The sequence below is a fragment of the Homalodisca vitripennis genome, chromosome 4 (genome assembly GCF_021130785.1).
Source record: "Homalodisca vitripennis isolate AUS2020 chromosome 4, UT_GWSS_2.1, whole genome shotgun sequence".
NCBI lineage: Eukaryota > Metazoa > Arthropoda > Insecta > Hemiptera > Cicadellidae > Homalodisca > Homalodisca vitripennis.
Window position 1 is genome coordinate 150,330,073 of NC_060210.1, and position 27,607 is coordinate 150,357,679.

The 27,607-nt window shown below is 32.4% G+C and overlaps 1 protein-coding gene across 2 annotated transcripts; it reads left to right on the plus strand.

Annotated features, from left to right (window-relative positions):
- LOC124360333 (L-galactose dehydrogenase-like) lies at window positions 1-27,251 on the plus strand. Of its 2 annotated transcripts, none has more exons than XM_046813871.1 (8): window positions 1-295; window positions 2,795-2,939; window positions 10,224-10,341; window positions 10,663-10,824; window positions 11,624-11,854; window positions 16,281-16,412; window positions 18,313-18,485; window positions 23,409-27,251. In XM_046813871.1, exons 2-8 carry the CDS (start codon window positions 2,797-2,799, stop codon window positions 23,494-23,496), a joined length of 1,047 nt encoding a protein of 348 aa, XP_046669827.1. In that variant the 5' UTR covers window positions 1-295; window positions 2,795-2,796; the 3' UTR covers window positions 23,497-27,251. The 2 variants fall into 2 exon arrangements, with proteins under 2 accessions (XP_046669827.1, XP_046669828.1); XM_046813872.1 differs by having other exon boundaries at window positions 1-185.
- Window positions 27,252-27,607: the final 356 nt, after the last annotated feature.

Below are 27,607 nucleotides of genomic sequence, written 5' to 3' on the forward strand. Positions count from 1 at the left end.
AAGAGACGTACACTGAGTAGTCATACTCACGTGTCATGTAAACAATAAATATACCTACAACTAGTTTTGGGGAAGAATGTCATAAGGATAACCTTGATTATTAATACGAGTAAAGTAATTTGTTGTAATCAAGGCTGGGAAGGAGGAAAACCGTATTACAAACTTAGTCGACTGTGGCTTTTTAGGTTGTTTGTTATCAGTATGAAATCTTTTTGAAATATAGTTTACGTTCGTAAGTTGTGGTTATTGCAGAAAGTGCATTTTAGGTTCAACAATATCAATACACATTATACAGGTGCTGTCCTTTATAGTAATATTTGTTTGACATCTAATTCATTGAGATTATCGATAATATTATTATTGGTCGTAGAGTCATTGATATAACATATTGTTTTATACTGAGTAATGACATTTGCCGGATAGGATAATAGTAGTTCTATAAATTATATACATTAACCCTGGAACTGGCAGTCACCTTTTCCTCACACAGCAGGCTATTTTTTTGGGTGTTTTGTACCAGTACTTTAAAACTTTTGTAATAAATACATTTTTACTATAACTTAAACCTATATGTGTATAATACATTATTTTGTTCAGGATAATTATGATGTACAAATATTATGCATAACTTCAACCATAAAAAGTATGACTAAAAGTTTATTTTTTATGATGGAAGGGTATGTGAGATAGCCAATGTATCCTTCATTTTTATCAAGTTTCAGAAAATGTATAATGGTATCCAGGTTCTCGAAGAAAAATTAAATAACTTATTTTGTTAAAACTACAATTACTCCAATAAAAGCTAAATTTGTTATGAGTATTATTATATTCAACAATTTACAAACAAGAATATATATATATATATATATATATATATATATATATATATATATATATATATATATATATATATAATTCTTACACTGAATGTTTCCAAAATCCAAAATGGGTGCACTATAATAAGAGGCCACCAACACAATTGAATCATGATTATCGAATCATCAATATTCATGACCATCTTCTAATAATACTGAAAACAGAAACGGATGTTGGACCAAATAACGTAATAGATATTTCCAAGAACAATATAGTTCTACTGGTTTTTAATCTTAAAAATTAATATATTAATTAAAAAAAAAATTATTTATGCTATCAATATTTATACAATTTTACAAACAATAACATTTACTTACTTTTAACTAATTTCAAGGATAAACATGTCTGACTCCTTGTGAAACAACAAATACTTTTTACATTGTTATTGTTATTGCCGCCATTAGCCAAGAACCAACCAAATGATTTTACAATTTATTTCCAAACACAATTTTACTTTGAGTTAATTTTTAATTATAATGTCAAAGGGAATTAAGTTTTATACTTTTAAAATTGTATTATAGAGAAGCTATACTTTTATACCTAAAAGAAATGTATTTTTTTTCAAATTATATAGAATAACTAAACTTTTTTTTAAACGACTTTTGAGCAACATATTACTGTAAAGGGTAAACATGTGTGATAGCATTTAACAAATGCTCGAATGGATCACCACCAATATCATAACTTCTCATTGATACATATATTTTGCAAGATGATCGTCAATGCTCCTAAGACCAGGTTTTAGGGATTTCTTTGTAGGTAGCTCTCAAATTAGATTGTATTGTTTGGGTGTTTGATCACACAATAAGCTCAGGTTGACGTGTGAGGATCTGTGAATCCACCCCAATACCCTTGGGTGTTTGGAGAAGTTATAGTATCGACGAAGTTTTTACTGTGGTTTACAGCAAAATGGTCATAATCTTTCTTTTTAGGCCAAAATAGGCTTTCCATAACTCTGTAACGATCGTTATTCCTGGTTTTACATTTTTCACAATTAATAGGATATAAGTGAATCAGCATTTTGTTTATGTTCTGGGGAAATGTACCTCCTCTCCTTTGCCTTTATGAAATATCTACATTACTGTATATTTATAATGTAGCAAGCTGTTTGTTTTGCAACCATTTAAAGCATTGCTCAATGTTTAAAAATACTTTTTGGACCTATATCTGCATGTTCATCACCATTGTTCTTGCCAATGTTACTAGCCTAATACTACATGAATGAAATAAAAACAGCTTGGAATGACGTCTCTATCCTACTCAGTACGTAAACGAAATAAAAACAGCTCGCATTGATTAATTAAGAATTTCTGTAGGTCAAATGGATTTGATAGTATCAATATTTAACTTATAATTGATAATTATGATTTGATTGTTGTGGTGGCTGCTTATTACAATACAGCAGCCACCACAATTTGCAGAATTATATGCACTAAAAACAATAAATAAATTAATAACTATAATAAATAAATTACTGTTTTTCAGAATGTAATTTTAGAAATGCCTGTATATGACAAAAGTTGTTATAAAATTACCATCTCAACTTCTATTTTTGACCGGGGCGGTTAATTAAAGTCGGCATCAATCATGTTAAATGGAGTTTTAACATAAATTTAGAAAAGACTGGAGTAGCAGAAGAATGAACGGAACACATGGAAAAATTGTCCTGCCATATCAAAAAGTTGGAAAAATGTTCTAGGGGCGTATCTTTCAGCCCCAAGGATATCAGAGAACAGGAGCCCTCAAACTTGATTGGCGTTTGTAAAAGTTTCAAGATTTGGTTATCTTGGGTATGCTAGTGAGTTTAGGTATTACATAAATTTTAACCTTTTTGTTTTGTATAAGACAATAGTAAATAAGTTGTGTTGGTGTTACTAAATGCTGGCAATGAAACTGAAAACTATAATAACTTTTATAGGTATGTCAGCGTTGCCAAGTACCTTTGTTGAAGAGTTCCACAGTGAAAGTGATGTAAAAAATATAAAATACTCAAATCTTGAGAATACAGACTTAAAATTGTCAAATCTTGGTGTTGGTGGTGGAACATTTTCTGAGTTTTATGGGTAAGTATTTTATAGGTTAAAACCATTAAGTCATGAAACTGTAGAAGCTAGCAATTTTGGTAAATTCAAGAACTACCAAATCAATTCATAACATAAACTAAGTATTTATGTTACAGAAATTGTTTGCCGCAGTTCCTTAATCTTACGATGATATAATTTATATTGTATGGCAATGAATAAAACTACAATCGAAAGCAATATACTATTTGTAGCGAAATGTCTATAAACCATTTAGTATAATATATACATTTTTAGTGCAACAAGCATAATGTTGATGTATTTTAAATAGGCATATTGGTAGATGATGGAAACTAGGATCTCATGTTTCCGGTGATAATCTAATGCGAGATCGATAATCAGCTTTTGGTACTGACTTCTAACATGGCTTTTTCAATTCATATTTTTCATTCTTTTCTGTATAGTATGGGAGTAGCAGATAGCCTGATGGCAGAGCCACCTATCTAATCATAATAATGATTTCAATTATTTTTCAAAGAAATCCATGCAATAATTAAGCACATCAGAGCAACTCTATAACTTTAACACGTTTGCGATGATAAATGATCATTATTTCAAAAAAGACAACAACATTTTAGCCAAAAATTATAATATGCTGAAATGTATAAACATACTTCTAATAATAGTATAAATACTTTATCATCCATATGTACAGTTTGTAAAAGAAGCAGTACACAATTAATTGTATGTTAGTTAATTGTTTAACTGTAGTAAACATTAAAGTGAAATGTTCTGTTTTATTTTATTCTATTTAGACTATTTGAAAACAGCATTTTCTCTTGAAGAAAAAAAATGCCAGGATAAGAGGACATCAAACATAGCCATTACACATTGAAAAAAGTACAAAAACAAATATCATGTTGTGTTTTTTGAATGAAAACAGACAACAGCGTTTAATGAAAAAGATTTATTTTCTTACTAATATAATATGGAACATGCATTGAATTAGTGGAAACCCCCATATGCACAAATTGAAGCAATTTTAGAAGCTGACAATTTCTCTTACAGTTAGGATGGAACAATTTTTGTGTTCAATCCTGACCTAAACGTGTTTGAAGAAGGATATAGTCATACTGAATTATGGGAACTCAAAAATCAACTCAAGTTTGAAAAAGAAAAAGAAACCTCTTTATGAGCTGCTGAATTAGAATCAAATCAACTATGTGAAAATGTTAATAAAGAATTTAAAGTTCTTAAATATGTCCACAAACTTCTACAATAAAAGGTTTATACAAAAATTAGTAATCTCAGAGATTATACCAGTTACAAATATGCTCTCCATGCAATAGGCAATGCTGAGGACTGAAGCTTCTCAGGAGGTTCCCACTGGAGCCTTCTGGTCCATGTACTTAGAAATACAAATTCAATATTTTGATTCTGTTTATTTACTTAATAGAAAGAAAGCAGAAACTTTGAGCATTCAATTTGAGATTGAAACGGAGGAGTGTGAGGTATAACTTGGGATTAATTGTAACTGTAGCCTTATTTTTGACCTTTTGGCAACAAAATTCTGTATCTAATTAAACAAAAATACTCCAAAATATTTTAAAACATAAAAAATATCAAAAAAGTGATTCTAAATAAAATGGGTTTTCACCAAATATTTGCTAAGAAAATAATAAATACCACTCTGTATGTATTGTAAGGTGGTAATGATGCAATGAGGCATGCACCATGAGCATAGTTCACAGCTCATAAAACATTAGCATATTCAACTTTTAATTTTTTTTCTCTTTTACTTTAGGGGGAAGTTGGAAGTGAGTGACCTATTAAGATCTTTAAGAAGATTTATTTTTATTTTATTTATTTATTTTTTACACATAATTTTACAGAATCATGGCCCCACCAAGTCAACATTACTCATCGGCGAGGTCCATAATAAAACTTAAAAAAAGTAAGATACAAAATTCCATTGCAAATGCTTTTGTCGTAAGGCACCCCAATTGACTCTGCTAGTTTACAGACAGTTTCTGCAACATCTTCATTTCTGGTCTCTCCGCTGCACTCAAGGCCGTGGATCTCCAAATTACAGAGATGACCAATCAATCAATCAAAATTCTTTATTTACATGAACATAGAGTACAGTAATGGCGTCATTATTAAAGATTTGTACATTTCATATCTTAAAATTGTATGTACAATAATAGCTTAGTTGAAATCAGTCAAGAAGATATAAATAGGTAACAGTTAGAGTTGAAAAGAGATGATGAAGCTAAGTTTATACAGGGTGAGTCTGACCACCCGTGCAGTATTTACAGCTGTCTTAATAACTGACTTCCACACTTTTTCTATCTCTTTTCTCCATAATTTGGCCTCTCCGAATCCGTTAAAATTATTTTCAATTTTGAAAAATGCCCCTAAAGGGTCCAATTTGGGGGGTAGGGGTGCTTTTTGGGGAATTTTCAAATGTAAACATGGGTCGTGTGATACATAAATTTAAAGGCCTAATTACACCGAACATTTTGGCGCAAACAAAAGTTAATTATCTTTAACCATATGTACAGGGTGTACCAAAACGTTTTGAAATAGGACTTAAAAATAAAGTACCGTGTTACCCTACCTACAATACGGAACAGCTCTAGTAGATTTTTCCTAACTTGCTATTGACCTGTATTTTTCAATAAAATATAGGGTACGGCACGGGCATTTTTCACTGGATTTCTCTAAATTTCAAAAATATTCAAAATTTAAGAATACAAAAAATCCTAACACTCAAAATTCTTAAATAGCATTATATAATAAATTTTATATGAAATAAAAGGTCTTTTTAAAACAAACATTTTTTGTATTTAACTTTTTTTCCTTATCTCTTACTGTTTCAAAATGGCAGCCGAAAAACTGAATTACGTATGTCTGTTTACAAAATGTAACAAATTATTTTTATTTGAACAAACAGGTTTTTGTGATTAAATAAACAGAATTTGTTATGAAATCAGACCAAAATTCAACATGTTTTAATTTTCCAATGTGGCCCAATATTTTTGTAGTAGTTTCCATGTTTATCTTTTAAAGATAACAATGATTCATGTATGCACAATCTCAATGCAGTCTTGGACTAGAAAGGTACTTTGTACCACCCTCAACAGGCTTATCACTTGCGGTATGCTGGCTAGACATCTTTATCTGACAAATATGATAAGGCTACCCTTAGTCAGTTCATTGGTGTCTGCTGTTAAGGACAGCTTGTGGTTTTTCGAAATGCCGTACACAAATGCAGAGGCATTCGATATGCTAATGGTGTTAGGCGAATGTTTTCAAAACTATGTGGCTTCTGCAAGGGTGTATGCCGAATGGTTTCCAAATAGAGAACCTCAGTCACGAATGGCCTTTCAAAGACTTGCTATTTGAGTTCGTGAAACAGGACAGGTACAGCCTGACAGCAATAAGGGAAAACAACCCCTACCCCCCAAATTGGGCCCTTTAGGGGCATTTTTCAAAATTGAAAATAATTTTAATGGATTCGGAGAGGCTAAATTATGGAGAAAAGAGATAGAAAAAGTGTGGAAGTCAGTTATTAAGACAGCTGTAAATACTGCACGGGTGGTCAGACTCACCCTGTATATGGTACAGAAATGATACCATAAATAGTCAGGCATTGAAAAATTCTTCTAGGGTGTAAAAAGATTTCTGTAGCAGCCAGGTCTTGAGCGATGTCTTGAAGTTCTTGTCTTCTCTACGTCTCTTCAGATCTTCTGGGAGTTGGTTGAAAAGTTTTCTTCCTATGAAACCTACCTAGTTTCTTTTCAAACAGGGTGAGGTGGTACGTTGGCAGGGCATAGTCATATGCGTTTCTTGTGTTATAGTTATGATTGTTACCTAGGTGGTCAGGTTTCTGAGCTATTGTGTAGCAGGTGACCTCGCAAATATAGAGTGAGACCACTGTCAGGATTCCAAGAAGGTCTGACGGCATGACTCGTGAGGAGTCAGTTCTGCTAATATTCGAATAGCCTTTTTTTGTAGAACTAGAACACGGTCCCTGTTTCTTGCTGAAGAGTTGCCCCATGGTAATAATCCATACCTCAGGTGGGACTCAACTAGAGACAAATATGCTGTCCTGGTAGTATCTTGATTACAAGAACTTTTCTACTCTTTAAAGAGCATAAATACTGGAGTTAAGCTTACTACAGAGATTGCCAATGTGTGGATTCCAATATAGCTTGTCATCTATTATAATGCCGAGGTACTTTGCTTCGTTATCTTGAGCAATTTCTGGTAAGCCATAGTAGTCACTGGTTCTTCGGCCTTTCCATATAAGTTGCTGTGTTTTGCTGTCATTAAGAACAATATTATTAAGTTGCCAGTATTGTTGGGTCATATTCAAAGGCTATAGAAGAGATAAGTTCGAGTGATATTGAGTCTTTTCAAGCAATAAGAAGGGCTGTATCATCTGCATATAGCATTGCTTGGGCCCAGTCAAGAAGATAGCTTGGAAGATCATTTGTTAGCAAAATAAAAAGCACTGGTCCCAAAATCGATCTCTGAGGGACACCTCTAGTGATAGGGAGTAAGGTAGATCTTGCTTTATGGGATGTATTATTGTTTGTATAGTTCAGTTCAACTAGTTGCTGTCAGTCTTTCAGGTAGCTAGCAAGCCAGTTTTGTGATGCTCCTCTAATGCCCATGTTCCCTACTTTATGGAGAAGTAGAGTGTGGTTTAGGCAGTCAAAAGCCTTACTGAAGTCCAGCAGCATGGCAGTCACAGTTGTACCCTCTTCAAGTTGGTCGATGATGAATTCTGACAGTTGAATTATAGCTGTAGTTGTGGATTTACCACGGAGGAAGCCATGTTGCTGGGTCTTCAAGATGTTGTAAGTCGTCAGATGTGTTATCAGTTGGTTTAGTAAGATCTTTTCCATTACTTTAGATATTGTTGGGACAATTGATATTGGTCTATAGTTTACCACTGATGTTATGCAGCCTTTTTTGTGAACAGAGAATACTTTTGCAAGTTTAATTTTGTTGGAAAAATGCCCTGTGAAAATGAAAGGTTGATTATGTGACATAAAGGGCTCACTATTTCATCCATGCAGTGTTTCAGTAGTATAGAGGTGAGTTCATCGATACCTGCTGATGGATTTGATTTCAGAGATGAGAGTGTATGGGAAACTTCTTCTGGTGTGGTGGGATGAAGGATGAAGTCAGGTATTTCGCCATAGTCTTTGCATGTTGGTAACTGATTATTTACGGCTTGGCCAGCATTGCAGAGAGTGATGTCAGTCTATTTTTGAAAATACTGGTTGAAGTATTCAGCTATTTCATTAGGATTCTTGATTTGTTCTTCATTGATTACAAGTTTTAGTGATTCGTCCTTTTACTATTTTTGCATCTTTTGTAGTTAATAGCCTGCCCGATAACCCTTTGTTTGTTGTTTTGAGTTTTCAATGAAGTCTAAAGTTGACTGTTTTCTTAGTTTTTGTTATATTCTTTTTTTCTGTCATCAGTTTCTATCTTATGGTCATCGTAGCCAGTTGTCCTTTCCATTTCCAGAGCTTTGAGGAAGGACTTTCTCACCACAATATTCAATTCGGCGATGTCACTCTTGACTCTTACTACGTCTTGGTTGTAGTCCTGCCTGTGCTTTCTTCTTGAAGCATTCAACCTCCTTTTTTAGAAGAGAGTTTTCTTCTCGAAGACCCTTAATTTCATCTAGCAACAAGTCATATTTTGATGATAGAAATAAAATTATTTTTCTATAGTACTTTGACTGAATGTTAGGCAAAGTATTAACTTTTTCCAAAATAGCTCTCAATACTCCTAGGCTACCAACTTCACCAGAATCTTTTGAGGTTACGTTCGACAAGTCCTCCATAGTCGAGTTAGAAGCAACATAATCATTCCTCTTCTTAGATTTTTCTAAAATGTTGACAATTCCAACTCTTTTACATTAGTTCATGGATTTCCATGTTTGGGTCTTGACAGAACAGTCTCCAAAGTGGATCCCTTACTGAAGCTTTTGCAGAGAGCATGGTCCCCTGTTGGCAATTTTTTATCACAGTTGCCACAAATATCTGCACCTTCACTTGACATTATGTTAAACTGTTATCACTTAAGGTTTAAGTATGATAATTGTAAAAACACTCAAATAAACGTGAAAAAACTCTTAAGGAGGCAAGTTGAGATTAAATATCCCTCTGCAGCCACAGAAAACTATGTGCCATATAATTAGTGTAACCGTAAAAAGTCTGTTAATATGAAATAAAAATATTTTTATAGTTCGCTAAATTTTGAATATGCTTTTTCCATTGTCCATACTTTACTGAACATTGAATATTTTACTTAAATAATTTATACATGTTGAGATTGCTGTCTGAAAGTGTGCAATAATCCAATCTTTAAATAAACCCAGATACTATGAAATACTTTTTTTGAATTTTTTCTGCGATCTAAATGCTTAAAGAACATATTGATTCTGTCTCTCATTGTAATTTAAAACTCAACTCAAGTTGGGTTTATATGCTCTCTATTTTCTTATTAGTACTTCAAGCAAAACTAAAAAAACTGTAAATTGCCTATTTCATAATGTTATTAAGTTATAAAGTTTACAGGCTTACAATTTTGCTTTCTTCATTACTAAAGTACTGACATGAAATAATTCTGACATTATATTTAATAATCTACAGATCAGCCATCAATATTAACACACAATGAAAGCATTACATTGTCTTGTATGGGTTACATTTGTTACCTTTTTGGATTACAGTACAGTAAATGTCGGGGATTGAGTGAATTTAAGAATAAAAATGGGGTGAAGTAAATTGAGTTATATATAACACTAGGATAATTAGAGATGGAAGTATCTTTTGTTGTATGTGGAGGACCACCTGTTTCTTAGCAAGAACAGGAAAATTAGACAGCACTTGATGTACAAAGGGTTAGCTAAAGATATTCTGAGGAGCAGTTTCATGGTAATTGTGGAACACTTGTATGCTATGATGTACAGGATTTTGTGTTGTTCTTTATTAAATGGTTAAACATTAATGAATGATATCTACATTTTGCTGTTCTTTTGTAGCATGAGACATAATATTCAGTTAATTTGAAATTGTTATTATTATTATTTATTTGAAAGTAAGTGGTGATGTGTAGTACTTTCTATCAGTTCGTTTTAACTTCAAATTTGTTAAAGATACTTCTAATTTTAAGTTCTGGATTTCATTAGAATCTGATGTAATTTTTGGTCACTAATAAATTCACAATTTTGGATTATTTTAAACAAATTATAATAGACTATAATTATAATTATTCAAATGTAGTATCATTTTCTAGATCAATAGATGAGACAGAAGCAATTTCTCTAATAAGGAAAGCATTAAAAAGTGGAGTCAACTACATAGATACATCTCCTTACTATGGACATACATATTCTGAGTCGTTAATAGGCAAGGTAAAGTAAGTTGAGTGATATCCGTATTTATACTAGATTTTTCGTTAAGGAACCAAAATTATAATATTGTTTATTATACCTGTTCTTAATTTTATTGTGTTATAAAGAAAAAGAACTTAAATAAGATTTTTGCACAAAAATAATTTTTTTTCCCTGTAATATGAGTAAGGAAGAAAATATAAAAGATCATTTTGTAAGGATTACAAAGTTATCATTTTGTACTATCAAATGTCATATTTAATACATCAGTTTTATTACGAGTAAAAATGTTAATGACATGCTGTATGATCATGAATCATGATTGAATTTCTGTTGTTGCAGGCCCTTGTTGATGTTCCACGTCAGGCCTACCATATATCGACTAAGGTTGGCCGCTACGGAACATCTTGGGCAGACTTTTTTGACCATTCTGCTGAACGAATTGTGAAGGAGTTTGACAAGAGTTTAGAGCGATTAGGCCTGGATTATGTGGACATCCTCTTTGTAAGTAAAAAGAAGTTGTTTTCGAAATTGTATTAGCATTTGTTTTCGAAATTGTATTAGCATCTACCTCTTCTTACTGAACTCATGTATTCTGTGATTCGAGTTTGCAGTGCAATGGCTGCTAGTTACATTTGGCAGCTAAGATTCTAAAATGTTGTTGAGTAAAATAGTAAAATTCAAAGAATAAGTATTTGTGAGCAGTATTTATTTCATTTAACCTTTATTTTGGATAAAATTGAAAGATATGTATTGGGATACCTCATTATGCAAATGTACAAAATTATAATCTTGAGTATGCTTGCAATTTGAGCTGTGAATTGAAGCTAGTATCAAACCTCTAGAAGAGCTCTTAAATGTTTAAACCTAGTGGTCGATTTAAAAGAAATTTGACCAAAGGGTTTGATTTACTTAATAATAAAATGATATTATTTAATATTAAACATAATTTTAGTTTTACATGCCAGTTCAATATTGTAATAAGAATGATTTTATTTTATTTTCCTTATTTGTTTTTAGAGGTTGAGAGGAAGAGAGGAATTTTAAGCCCGAACTTTACTTCTGTAAATAAAGACATTTTTAGTTTCATTTGGGCGTGCCAGGGAAATCAGTAGGGATATACTTTGGCACATATTCATCCTTCTTGAGTCAAATAGTATAAACTCATGTAAATAACCTATGTTATGAAGATTCTTCTTGTCAGCTACAAAGTTAGTTAAACTAAAAACAAAAATAAACCTTTATTATTATTAAAAAATTCAGCCATGATTTACTGATTATGATGATACATCTCTTATAATAGGTTCATGATGTAGAGTTCAGCCCTCTTCAGCAAATCCTGACAGAAGCCTTGCCTGCTGTGCAGAGCATTGTGGACAAGAAGAAAGCTCGTTATGTTGGCATTTCTGGATATCCTGTATCTCTATTATGGGAAGTGGTGGAAAAGTCTCCTGTGAAAATCGATGTCGTCCTTACATATTCCAGAGATTGTCTATTTGACACCACCACAAAGAAATACATGTCTTTTTTCCAGGTAACCCATATACAAAATATTACTTTTAGAAATTACATTTTACGAGTAACGTAAAACTTCTCTAATTTATTATTTGATTATATCTCCACGATAAGGTATTAACTAAATGTATAATAATTAGGCAGTTATTGTACAGTAGTTGAACACATCCACTATGCCAGACACATTAGTGCACTATACACTGTTATACAGTACTTCAGACAAGGTCACTCATTGTGGAGCCACTGGAAAGTTGTAAAATGACATTGAAATAATTATTAATGATGGAAAAGTTAGTAGAATATTAATTTCAAAAATTTTCCGTGGAATTATTGGACAGGACTATACATGTTCCTTCATCTTTAAATTCTTTAGGTGACAAAAAATCAAATCTTTAACCCTGTGACTGATAATAAGAAACTCCCAGAATGATGCATTGGTTTTTTGTCTTTGCACCTGTATATTTTTCGGATAGTTTTTAAAAATATGTGCTAAATGCTAATTAATAAGTGGTATATATAAATTATTTTTTTTAAACTAGAAAAATTATGAAATAATACAAATATGCATTCATTATAGTTTTGTTTTTTTTATTTATATATATAAATTGAAAAATGTTTATTGTAAATTTTTGTTTTGTAAGTTTCACTCCATATAACTTTCACATGACTTGAGATAGTAAGATACTGTAAATGTGTACATTTTTATATTTTGATTAGTATATTTTGTAAAATATACAAATGTTTGTTGTGAACAAAAAGATTATATCATATATACACTTATTTACAAGACAAAACAGTTTTTTATAAAAATGTAAAGTACATCATCTTATTTTATTAATTTAGAATATGATACATTACACAGTACTTCCAAAATGGTACAGGTACATTTTCCAGTTACTGGTAATGCTAAATGAGACAAGTACTTTGAACCAAGAACAGCGGTAAACATGTGAAGTATCTATATCGTTAATATATCTGTAACAGTAACCTGTTCAGTGTACATTTGGTTTAATAACAAACGAAAACTCAGTACTGTACAGTAATTCCACGTGATCAGTTGTCACAATAGTAAGTGAGTTGCCGAACTCTGAGCAGTTCTTTATAGCATTAGTTTTTTTTCATTCGTTGTTACTATAAGGTAACACCATCTTGGACACTGTGGCGATTTGTGCGTTAAAACAAGCTGTTGCAGGTTATGGTAAATTAACAAAGCCTGCTCAATTTAATGTGTGTTAAAATTTAAATGTTTTAAATAGTGTTTTACAAAACTACACGCTCAAGATAATGACAAAGATCTCCATAACATAGTGATCAATGCCGAACTTTTCGGACCACCCGGTCAAGAATAGTTAACCCTTTGAGTGCTGCAGCGTCTACATAGTAGATGTTGTTAAATGTGCATAAATTGCCGGCATCTACCCAGTAGACGATTTGTATTTAATTAATATCACATATAATTCATTTTTGTTTTGAAAAATAACTTATTTCACGGCAATCTACAAGTTTCGAACAATCGATTGTGATTGATTTTTATTGTTCACCGCCCCCTTGTAGTTATTTACCATCAGAAAAAAAACAGATGACGCAATAGTTGGTCAGCTGCTACTTGTTGCCATTAACTACACAGTTTCGTTTGTTGTGTGTTTACATTGTGCTAGTTTCATGTGTTTATGCTGAAAACTGTTGTTATTACTATTCTGCAATTGTGTTCAGTAAAACTTACAATGCATTTATAAACTTCTTTTTTCGTGTTTAGTGACGTATATTTTATTGTTGGATTGGTGATGAAGTAAAACGCAAGTTCCAATCAAACTATTGATTTTAGGTGAAGTAAGGTTATATTGTAGGCCTGTGTATATTTTTATATAATTAATATTTTACAGTCGTCTTACTTCATTGAGTGAAATAGGATAGTTATAATATTGTTTCTAAACTTTTGACAAACTTGAACAAAAATTGCTTTTTGTTGTATTTTGTATATATTGCAGTATCTGGTTAAATATTACTGTAACACACCATATTATGCATGATTTTTGTTCAGTGTTTCATGCTCTTTCATATGGTATAGCTAAAAAAAATTAAAAAAAATATTGTATAAATAAAATTTTAGTTCAAACTTGAAATTTATTTTTTTTCATTTTTTAGTTTTTTGTTATAACCTATATTTCTTTTTGTGTAAATAAAAATAAAATTATAATATTATATGGAAAAAATACCTTGTTTTATAACACACACAAAAAAAAAAAATTATTCAAATCGGTTGAATAGTTTTTTTAATATAGTTTTTTCCACACACGCTTGCAAAACAGAAGGAAATGCTCCGGAAATTTATGCGTATGACTTGGGAAAATATGCCGTGGCACTCAAAGGGTTAAGATAGTAATTTATTAACAACTTTATTTTCATGCTATTATGACTTTCTACAATTACTTACTCAAATACAGAACACTTGCATCTATCTTGTATAAACATTTGGTCGCAATCAATCACAAGTTTCTGAGTTATGAATTTTCAAAATTGCAGTTTAGTTAAAAAGCGTTAAAAACAGTATTTTTTATTGTTAAAAGTTATTGATAGTAATCATTGTTACATGGCTAAACAAAGAAATACACAAGATAAATTGTAATGTATCCCCTGAACCTTTATTAGTTAGTTTGTGGTCAAGTTTCAAACTCGGATATCAATACTCAGAGATGTGAAAGTACCATACATACAGATACATTCAGATTAACCATTGGTCTTCATTTGTGATTTAAACAACTATTTTGTTAATATGATTAAATTTTGTTTTAGTTTAAATACATTTCATATAAACTGTATTTGTTGCAGAAAATTTTAACTATCTCTGTATAAGTTTCCTGGTGATTAGTAGTAGAGTGGTAAACTTTATACACTCTGATCTATGAACTGCCTTCTTTTTTTAGTTCATAAGTGTTATGAAATAGTGATTTTAGGGCCTAATATTTACAACAATTTCTGTGGGAGGGCTCCCTGATTCTCATACTAATTTCCAGGATTTTCCGTACCTTCTACTCACCAGTGTTCCGAACACTGTCCTGAGAAGATTTCTGGATGTGCCAATGCTGGCTCACAATAATTGCAACACAAGACTCAGATTACTGATAGGCTAGCAAACAGACTTTGATCCAAATTCTGGCTGAAAAGAGATATATAATAGAGCGAATTTTTCCACCTGTTATGTTTTTTGGACTCAATAAAATATAGCTAACTTGGTCATTATGTTATAAAATTCTTTAGGTGAGTAGTCACTTATAGACTATTTTATTCTTCTGTATTGATATAATATTATATAACATACCTAAACATATATGCTATGTACATATTCATTTTTAATACAAATTATCTAACTAATTATTTTAGTTTTTTTGTCATCTGGAGATGACATGTGTGCCATATTACAACATTTTTCTTCTGTGTATTCGTCTGTCCAATCAAAAAGATCACCTGACATTATATTTGCAATGGCTCTCCTCCTTATTGATGAAGTTGGAACCTTGTATTGGGCCACTTTATCCTTACGTGGCTTAACCTATTGCGGATCGTATTGTTTTGTCGCGCGGTCACCAGCGGGCACGAATTAATTTACGGTCAGCGGCCGCACGAACAGCAATGGTGTGCCACATCGTATCGCTCGCTATTGTATACTAGAAAATTCAGCTGTGAAGGTATTCGTTCAGATGGAACATGTGCCTGCTGGGGTATAAGTGATGTAGGAACAATAACATGCGAGCAACGTTCCGGGGTGGCAAGGGATGATGTCTGAATCATAGTCTAAATAAAGCGGCTTGGGCAAAGCGATTACAACATCCGGGCCATTGTCTAGACTAAACCCGCCAAAATGTACGTCTGCGTAGTTTAGTTCTGTGTCACTAACCTCAAAAGTATTAAAATAACAACTGAGGAAAACACCCAATCAGAAGCGCTAAAAAGCAGAGAGTAAACTCGTATGAATGATTTTTCAACTTCAACATACAACTGTGATCTGTAGGATATTTATAAAACTTTGAAAACTCTAAACGTAGGCCATTGTTAAATACTGTTAGTTGACAAGTGAAGACAATCGCCCGATCTATCAGACAATAATAGAACTATTTGGAGGGAAACTTAAAAGCAGATCGCTTTTGCGACCTGAGCTCGTCATCGTGCCGTTAGGCCCGGCCGCTGCGTGACGAGCCCAGCTTGTCAGTGATCCGCAATGGGTTAAACCACAAGATTATTAAAATAGTCTACATGTATATTAGATTTATACCAATTATACGTCATAAGTATTCATATAATACATTAAACTATTTAAAAATCTTATTAAACTGTATTAGAGAGTGAATTTGTGAATTGTGAATGTGTGAATAAAGATATTATTGAATTGAATTGAATTGAATTATTGAATTGAATTGAATTTAAATAGAGCTGTGATATTTATTCAGAGTCGCCATGTTGGGCTGATCAACGCTGGAGTAACAGGTCTAGGTCTTCTGACCAATGAAGGACCTCCGCACTGGCATCCAGCCTCGGCAGATTTGAAGGATCTGTGTCGTAATGCTAGTCTCTACTGTCAGGTAAATTTACCAGGATAATAACAGTGTATTATTAATCATCACATCCTTATGTATGTCAACAATATCAATACAAAATCCTTGTATCTCCTTACACAGAGATGAGTACAGTGTTTTACTACCCATTTTGCTCCTCTGCGCTAGTCAGCTGCAAGTGACATTGCTAACACAAACTGTGTAGTATACAGGCATGAGTAAAGTGCTTTACTACCCATTTTACTCCTCTGCGCTAGTCAGCGGCAAGTAACACTACTAACACGAACTATGTAGTATACAGGCATGAGTAAAGTGCTTTACCACCCATTTTGCTCCTCTGCGCTAGTCAGCGGCAAGTGACACTACTAACACGAACTATGTAGTATACAGGCATGAGTAAAGTGCTTTACTACCCATTTTACTCCTCTGCGCTAGTCAGCTGCAAGTGACACTACAAACACGAACTATGTAGTATACAGGCATGAGTAAAGTGCTTTACTACCCATTTTACTCCTCTGCGCTAATCAGCGGCAAGTGACACTACTAACACGAACTATGTAGTATACAGGCATGAGTAAAGTGCTTTACCACCCATTTTGCTCCTCTGCGCTAGTCAGCCACTAGTGACACAAATTATGCAGTATGCAGACACGAGTAAAATGTGCTTTACTACCCACTTTGCTCCTCTGCACTAGTCAGCTGCATGTTACATTACAAACACGAAATAAACAGTTTACACACAAAGGAACAGAATTTGAAACAGCTGGAGCCATGAAAGATCGACTGACAGAGGCCAATAGACATGCTCTCACAAGAGGACTTGAAAAATTGGTTTTACCTCTGGAAAACTGGTGTACAGTAGTTTAAAAATCATGTAGGGGGATATATTGATGGCAACAATTTATAGTTAATTTTAGTGTGTGATTATTATCATAACATATAAAATTTAAAGTCTATAGATTAAATTTTTCTTGAAACATCATGGTACAAGATACATTCTCATTTTTGTTCATTAAGTTGGGTTTCATAGCAGTGTATAATAAAAGTCTACATACTATGTCACGAAAATGTACTTAGTACATGATTTTTGGGGTAGTTAAGCTGCATGTGCTATGTGTCATTTGTTAAAATGACATATGATTGTTTGCCAGTTTTTTAAAAACTATTTATTTTGTGATTTTTCCATTGCCATCATGGTTACACATAAGACCAATGTAAATACTTTTAATTTAGTAATTGTTCTGAATTAAAAAAAAACCATATAACGAAATTTGAATATATGCAAAATATCAGCTCGATCAAGTAGTGAAAAGTGGTTCTATTTAGGCAATGTATTTTAGGGTCTTGACGATATACACACAGAGTTTACAAGGTTATTAGTAGAAATTGAAGTATAAAGTACCTTGTTGAATTAATTCTGTGTAGTTGGATTTTATATTAGAAACTTGTGATACTTATTAAAATAAGTTAAACTGAAGAAATTTATTGTAACTTGATACCCAACAAAGTGACTTACCCCAATTTAACTAAAAATTCCTAAAGGAAGATTAGATTTGTATTTCAGTACCTGGATTTGCAATTAACCTCAAGCAAAATTCAATATAGAGAAAAAAGCAGATTAAATGTGCTGAAATACTTAAGTTTTAAAAATAGATTTTTAGCCAGAAATACTTAAATAGAACATTTAACATTTTATAGTTTCCTAATTTTTAAGCAGGACAAGAAGGACCAAAACAAGTCTTCTGTTGACATATATAACTAATTCCAATTGAAATGAACAATGAACACATTTTCTGGAAGCAGTAGAATCAACAAAATCAGCAATAAAAATGTAGCAGTTTTATAGTAAAAGAATGAGTACCTAAACAAGGTAATATTTGTAAGATAAAAGTAGTTAAGAATGAAACAAAACTTAGTTGTGTTGAAGGAACAAGGTGTGGAGCTGGGTAAGCTAGCTGTTCACCACGCCATGCAGCAGCCAGGCCACTGTTCTCATCTGGTAGGGATGAAGACACTGGCAGAGCTACAGTGTAACCTAGAAGTGGCTACAACTGGCCTCACAGAAGCAGAGTCCAAGATCCTGAATAATGTTAAGGAGAAGTAAGTTGGAGTGTTTTGAGTATGATAAATTTGGGATTGAAATGAATGAATAAAAATTTTATAAAATTACAAATTCAATATATTTTGCTTGAATCTATTCAAATATTTATTAAATAGGTTAACTTTGAAATATATAAGAGAGAGTCTTTAACAACGTGATGTTACTGGGGATGTTTAACAGGCAGCAGAAAGGAGTATTTCTGGAATTTTATAGGTAGGTTATTGTACAAATAACATATTTTCATCTTTATGCTTTTTGCATATAACATTTTCTTACTGTTGGAAGACTGCCCAACCCTCTTAGTCTCTCCAATGGGGTGCTTCTCAGTCTCCTTCATATATACAGTTTTGGAACTTTCTTCCCAGTAGAGAACCGGGACATTTAATAAAACACAATATTTTCATATATTAATGAGTTTTATGTATGAAAATATATAAGTGTTGAAATTCAACTTTAAGTATTAATAATTGGTGTCAACAGTATTCAAGAATTGGATGCACTTGAATAAACTCTACTATTAACACCACTGCAAAGTAGTTATAGTATTCAGTTATGAGTCAGCGATAAGACGGATCGTATAGTAATAGTGTTTCGGCCTTATTTAGCAGAGTTTTAATTTCGTGCTAACCACATGTTGTGTACTATTTAACTCTGTGCTTTGCTTTCATTTGAAGGTGTTTAATATTCGCAGTTTACTCTTATTTGGTGATTTGTTTGGTTTTTCTCTTTTATTTTTTATATATATATTATCATCATCATGGTCATCTGTGACATCTGTGTGAAATCTATAACCTCTAAATAGCCTAAACTGGTGTGTAGTGACTGTCAAAAGTAGTTCCATGGAATTTGTCTGAGAATGATTTGGATTGTATAATTTCTGAGGGCCTAGTCTGGAGGTGCCAGCCGTGCAGTGTAACGAGAAGGAAGAGCCTAAGGTTCGATTCCGAAGCACAAGAAGGTAAGCTGACTCTTGAGGACATAATGAGAAAAATACAGGAAATAGCCGAAGGCCAGTAAAAGTAGGATAAGAGTTTTAATGAATCATATGAGTTCCTAACTCAAAAGTTGAGGAGAATAATAGGATCATAAAGGAGAAAAACAAGTCAGTTAAAAAGTGTCTCAAAATAATTGATGGGCTATGGGAAGAGAATAAAAAGTTAAATCAAAAGGTAGCCGAGTTGGATCACCATGTTGAGGATATGGAACAATATTCTCAAGCCAACGCAATTGTAATCCACAGCATTCCGATGCAGCAACACGAGGACGTAGTTCACGTTTTCAAGGAAGTGGGAAAAGCCCTGGACCTAACTATCACAGACTCTATGATTGACGCATGCCATCGACTAGGTAACAAAGTGGGACCCAACAACACTCCACCGGGCATTATTGTAAAGTTTGTGTGGCGAATGAACAAGGAGGAGTTTATGAAGAAAGAAACATAGAATCAAGAAAGAACTATCTACGAGGCACATAAATATGGCCATGGACCAAGCAGAGTATGTGAACGAAGCCCTGACACCGGCGAGGAGGTGGCTTTTGGCAGCGGCGCGACAGACAGTGAGGGAAAAAGGATACAAGTATGTATGTTAGTATTATATTTTAATATTTAATGAATGATTGATTTGTAGTAATTCATCAAACAATAAGAAGTTTGAGACAAAATTTCAATACTTTCGTTGTTGAGTTGAATACAAATTACACTTTTCCTGATATTATAATTTTGTCTGAAATATGGATAAACACTAATGAAAGAGATTTTTACAAAATACCAAACTACAACCAAATAACTAAATGTAATGATGACTACAGAGCTGGAAGTATAGAAATTTATATTAATAATTATTTTCAGAATGTTAACTGTAAGCCATTGCAGTTGCAATCAGCTGATGTTTTATTAATGTCATTTATGTTTTGTAAAGAAGAGTTTCATGTACTTGCAATATGCAGATTACTTTTTAATTCAGCTGATGTTTTCATAAATGAAATTAGAACTCATTTTATTGATTCAGGCAATATTTATAAAAGAATTAGAAATTTGTTATTTATAAGTGATACAGGGAGCTGCAAAATGATCTGACGGTTTTATAATGTAAACAACTCAAACGTTTAAAGTGGTACAAAGTGTTTTATTGCAGATTTCAGATTGGTATTTATGAACATTTATAAAAATAACCAAAAAAGGGCGAGTTGATCCGTTTAGGATTTGAATATAACGTCTTTCAAATGATGTCCGTCTTTGGCGATGCATTCTTCCAATCTTGCACTGAAATTGTCAAACACTTTCCCTAACATTTCAGGAGAGAGGTTGGCTAATTCTTGGCGTATGGTTTCCTTCAGTTCATCCAATGTGCGGGGTTTGTTTGTGTATACTCTAGATTTCAGCAGTCCCCACAAGAAGAAGTCACAGATGCTGAGATCCGGGGAGCGAGGTGGCCACGCAATGTCCCCGAAACGCGAGATGACTCGGCCACGAAACTTGCTTCTTAAGAAGTTTATTACCACATTGGCTGTGTGGGCAGTTGCCCCATCCTGCTGGAACCAAATTCTGTGGCGGTTGAAGCGATTTATGCGTATTTCGGGGATCAGGAAGTTTTTCAACATAGTCAGGTATTGTTGTGAATTGACGGTTACAGTTAGACCGTTCTCTTCAAAAAAGTATGGGCCTATAACACAATTTTTTTGTTACGCTACACCACACAGTGACCTTGGGACTGTGAAGAGGTCGTTCATGCAGTTCTTCTGGATTGTTTTCTGACCAATATCGGAAATTCTGTTTATTAACATAACCATTCAAATGAAAATGAGCTTCGTCGCTCTTATTGAGAATTTTTTCATCTATAAGCAAATCAATCATTTGCTCTGAAAATTCAATGCGTTTTGCATAATCACTGGGCTTCAACTGTTGCACGATAGCCATTTTGTACGGATGAAAGTACAGGTCGTACCTTAATATTCTTCTTACCGAGCGGTCAGACATCTGCAGAGATGCAGCTTGTTTACGTGCAGGCCGCCGAGGACTGGCTTCCACAGCTCCTCTCACTCTCTCGACGTTCTCTGGCGTCCGGGCTGACCTTGGACGGCCTGTTGATTTTCGTTTTAAAGCTGAACCGGTAGCTCTAAAGTTACCCACCCACAGCAAAATGGTGTTTCGAGTTGGCACTTTCCCTCTTGGAGCCACATTAAAACGTCTGCGGAACTACCGCTGAAACAGCAACAACACTATCGCCACTTCTAAAAAATGCTTCCACAACGAACGCACAGTGCTCAGCCGTCCACCGCTCCATGGCTACTAAAAATGTCCGCACGTAGGCTCTGCCATGCCCCTATCCCCACCACTCACTCGCTTGACAGCGCGGCATCGAAAACCGTCAGATCATTTTGCCGCTCCCTGTATAAACATAATATCTTAGATATATTTAACGATTCTGTAAATAACTATAAAACTCTGATGGCTGTAAATGGGTTTGAATGTTTAATACAGGAGCCAACACGAGTTAAGGAAAAGTCTGAAACTTGTATAGATCATATGTATATGAGAGTATAAGAATAAGATTGTTATAGAAGTGTCTGTGATAACACGCAGGCATGACAAACCATTCAATGTTGAATGTGATTGTTCAGGTTTGTGGTGGAGGGGCCGGGGGAGGCGAGTCTATGATTCCCTTTCCTGCTCCCGCTCCTGCTATCGCTCTGATTATTCTAGGCTCGATAAGCAGCTAAATGATGCTGATTAATTGATTGATTGCTGATAGATGTCTACAACCAGACGAATGCGTCTATTATGTTTGATGAATTCTTAAATGTATTATGTGAACCATTGTTGCAAAGTAAAGTAAAAGTAACAGAAAATAAGATATTGAGGGCTAAAAAATCATGGATTAATGATTTTATATGCTGAAAAATTAAGAGGAGAAATCACATTTTTAAACTGGTTAAGAAACACTAACATAATGAAAAACTGAAGCAGTATTACTTCTAAAGCCTTCCTTAAGATGTTTTTATTTCATGAAAACATTATGCAATGGAATTGTTTTGTGTATGTTATATTTTTCTTCAACACAGAGCCAAATAGAATATGGAGCCATTTTTTGAGGCAGCACTGGAGACTTACTTAAACATAATATATTATCAACAGAAACATGTAGTCGTAAAGTAAAAGTAGTAGTAAATTTTTAAAATATATTTTTGTAAAAGTGGTAACAGGCCACAGAATTCTTTAGAATATAAACCAAAATTATGATCAACGAATCACTTTCTAATACTAAAACCAAATAACACTTATTTTACCAAAACTTTGAATTTTATAGCACCAAGAATATTTAATAAATTACCTTATGACATCAAGCAATCTCACTGTGGCAGGATTTTCTTGAAAAGACTTAGAGAACGGTTGTTGACTCTGGATAATCTTGATTCATTGATTAAAATTCAACATTAGTAATTTGATCATCAATTAGTAGTATTTGTCAATTATTTATACTCTTTGGTATAACATTAACTACAATTATTATCATAAATTCAGTGCTAAGAGAATTATTTCTTGTTCATTACAACTCTTGATTTGAAAGCAATCATGAAAACAAATTTGAGCATTGGCCGATAAAAAAAACAATCAAATTTTATTATCTGATCGCTGTTTTTTATTATCCTTTAAGTAAAATGTAATTAAAAGGAACCTGCTATAAACAAAGTGCCTTGGAAGCCCTAAATTTTCTTATTTGCTTTTCTATATAAGAATATAATTGGACAACTTCATTGACTTGTATGTGTATGTATGTATATATGTATATATAATCATTTGTAATATACTAAGTTGCTTATATTTAAATTAAAATTTTACATTAAAATATTGAAATATGTTAACACCGAGTAGAGTGCGCTTGGTCTTTGATTGTATTTTTACAGTGTTTGATTTTTTTCAGGTTTTTCAACTTACCTCAAGACTTACACTGGGAAGGTGTGGAGATTAATGCCTATCGTAAATATAAAGAGGAACATGGACTGAAGTAATTTTATCACAAATTCACATGCAAGCTTAACTATTGCCATGGATACTTTTACCTAAATATAAAACCAACTTTTTGGTTTTGCTAAGAGCAGTTTTAATTATTTTTTAGGGATCTAAATGAAACTTCTGGTCCGTAATCATTCCATTTTATAAAACTTCATTCTTCATGTGGAATAAATTATAATTATTCCATTATTTACTCAAAATCTTCACCTCTAAGTCCGCCTCTAATAAAGGCAATTTTTATTTCAATCTCATAAACAAAACAAAAAATTTATTTTGTTTTTTCTTGTTACATTCCTGGTTTAAAACTCTATTCTTTCTTTATTTTTTTTTCAAATTATAAAAAAAATTATAATACCTCTGCCTCTCACTCTCAAGTAGTGGAATATGATAAATATTTACCAAATAAGAATTATCCATAGGAGATAATACTATTTTAGAATTTCGAAACTTGATATTGCAGAATTGGAGAAAAATTACCCAAATATTTGAAATTTCTACAGAGGTGATAACTTTTATGTACCCACACCAATTGTTTACATTTTTTTTTTCAAAGATTTTAAATTGATTGTGTTAAGAAATAGTGCCTTGTAGATTTATCATCAATATCATTGTGCAGATAGGTAAAGTGAGTTAAAACTTGTGTAGATGATTCTTATCATTGTTTATCTTCTGGGTATGGTGCTAGACAAAGAATAGTATATTTTATATAGAGTAAAACACTATATTTTTATAATTATACTTTTATACTTAATTATTACTATATTCTTATGGATTTAGTATGGCTTAGTAATAATAATATATAATAACGTAATATAATGTCAATTCAATAATGATATTATGAATAACAAATACTTTTGGTATCTTTTACCACTAACATAGTGTATAATAAATAGTTATGGTAGGTTTATTGTATTATAAACTTGCACAATGGAACAAGTGTCTTAAAAAAGACTGAACATTCATTTTAACTCTTATTTTTACATAATAAGTACCTTAATGTTATAAACAATGTTAAATTCTTATACTGAATATTGAATGTACTGTACCAATATTATGTAACAAATAATAAGATAAATGTAGTTTATGCAATAAGAAAGTAATTTACATGGATGAAACAATCATTCACTTTTGCCAGATGCACTGTGGCCAGTGATGGCTAAACCCTTAATACTAAAAATCAAGTAATCAAAAGCTAAAGTAAGATAATGTGGAATTATGTGTTGAAGTGTTAGGAAAACGGGAGACTGAGTTTGACAGTGGTAAGACAAGTACAGATACTTCAAATCGCTTACATTCCTGAAATGAAAGAGGTAAAGTGAGTGCTGTATTGTGGGGGTGGGAGGAGGTGATCTCTATCCTGTAACATCAAATGGCCACTATTCAGTAAGATCACAGCATGTGGAGCCATGGTCCACAGATATAGTGAGTCAATTGTTGTATTAAACTACACTTTTTAACACTGCCTCTTCTACTTTAAGAATTCTAGCTTAGAAATAATATACTTTAAAACATTTCCTTAATTTATATTTATCTCACAGACTATACACGAACACGTGCTATGTCATCTTACCCTTTCTAGAACTCTCTAGAGCAACCTAATCTTCTGATCGTGTTCTTATCATGTTCATAAAATATCTTCAGTTGTGAACCATAAAGTTTTCAGACTTTATTTCCAAGTAAATTAACTTCATGTGCATAATCCGCACAAGGCATTACAGAATTATTGGAATTTTCTCACCTTCCATAGCTAATTCCAGACATATCATCTTGGCCACCAATCATAATGATGGGTTATATCAATCACCAATGAGAGTCATTGGTTCTGGTGGCAAAGCATTGACCAAGGGAGTCTAGCAGAGGATATTGGATGATTTAAAATTAATCATGGGGAATTTTTCAGAGTGAGGATCATGTGCAACTGTCAAGTGGTAAAGTATGATACAGTTTGGGGGTGCAATATTTGGATATTAATAATCTTCAAATAACGTGAGCTGAAGTAGAAATATTTTAGGAATAAGTAATTACTGATAATTTTATTATCTCTTGTTGCTAATTATGTAATTCAGTTTATTTTCTTTGATATTATAGTAAAAATCTTGGTATATGATACATATTATATTATTAAAATGATAGCAGCAGATTGATAATTTATATTGGTTTAACCTATTCCAGGCTACTCGTCCATCCGGTTAGTGGACCAAAGTGGAAAGACGTAGTTACGCAACCTCTGTTGACGGTTTAGCAACTACTGTTTATTTCGTGCTTTTTCCACTAGTATGCGCTCGGATGCTCTCAGTTACATTTGCTACAATATATACTGTATTGTTTTTGCAGTAGTAGCCTACAAATCAGCTGTTACTAATATGATCTTCACTTTCACTTCCAGTTTTGTTTGTAATAAATAATGGTCGGCCGCGTTTGTTGTTTACAATGGGCGATAACCTGTGTTCTTTAGAACACTTAACTGATTTTCATCAGAAAGTTGCAGTGACGGAGAATATGGTGACAAAGATGATTTGTTTGATGATGAATTAGTTCGTGTTTGTTATTATTAGTGTATAATCCCGAGCTGTGCAAAGCATTTAATGAACAAACTGAATCTTCAGACCAGGTTGACGTCCAGTCTGATTCTGATCCAGATATGATGTCACTGTGTAAAAATAAATTTGAAGTTGTAATTTGATAACTTGAATAAGTGTTTCTATTTCATTTGCCTTTGGATAATTTTACTTTAGAATGTCAACATCAACAAACGTAAATAAAATGTTTTAGTAACCTATTCATTAGTTTAGGTTTATTTTATTATTTTAGTTCAGTAATTAACTAAATAAATAAATGCATATAGTATTACATAAAAATATAGAATGTTTTAAAATAGTGCAGTTAAAATTACCGCAAGTAAACTGTGAATGCGCCGTGGTGGAGCAGCTTGATGCCTACCGCTGTAAACAACTCCGCCAACTGGGTGTCATGCGCTAAGGTTTTACGTCGCCTGCAATGGGTTAATGCAATAGTGTATAATATTGCTAATTTTTTATTTATTTGTAATGCCTATATATTTATTCCATGCTTTTGTTTCTTTAAGGAAATTCTCAAATTAAACACTAAATTATAATACGTGTTAATTAAAATAATGATATTTTGTACTAGTCTAAATGTTACGATAAGTTTATTGTTGTTATTAATTCATTGTTAGAGAAAAAAAATTAGAATTTCTTAAATCTGTACACATAAGATTATACATTTTCTTATTATCAACCTTCTTTCTTAAAGAAATAAGGTTGAATCAACAATTGTTGATCAATTATTGTTTTTATTAATCATGATCTGTAATTTGGCTATGTAATAGAAGGAACACTATAAGTTTGTAATCAGATTGATTCAAAATCAATTTCAATATCATCATTGCAATCCAAATTTTTGAATTATGCTAAATTATTTATTAGAAGATAGTATTTACAATGCTTTTCCATTTATTGTTTATGACAAGTAGCTCATTTCATATTTTAAAGCCGCTGTTTTGTTATTTTCTAAATTTAGTAAATTCATTAAAAATTACTCAAGCAAATCATTACAATATGTCATAGTAATTGCAAAGTATCCACTGTTCCATTGTGCATCATTTCAGTGTATTATTTAGAAATAAGATTGTTATTGTTATACATTATTTTTGTCTTAAAACTAACAAACATTTATAATTTGTTATGTGATATTTTGTTTACAAAAGAATAAAAATATTGTTTTAAATGTGGTTTTTAGTGTTTCCGTACTACCAATGCACCTGAAACTTCTTTAAATATATTTGTCTCTCCTCTTTTTACTTCTTACAGAAAATAAATACAAGATGTTTATTTATAATTTTTATACAGGTTGCACATAAGGAATTTGTTATAAATATAATATTAATATAATTATTGTCTAATATAGACAATGTTAAAGATAAGGAAATCCATCCAGGAATCATCCATACATACATTAACTACCTCATTCTACTATTAGAGGTCTATTTGTTTAAAATATTCCTCCAGTCCAAGGCGTAAAATGCATAGCTAACAAGGCACTCTTTTAACTTTTTATCAGTTGTTTTTTTTATACACAATTCACCAG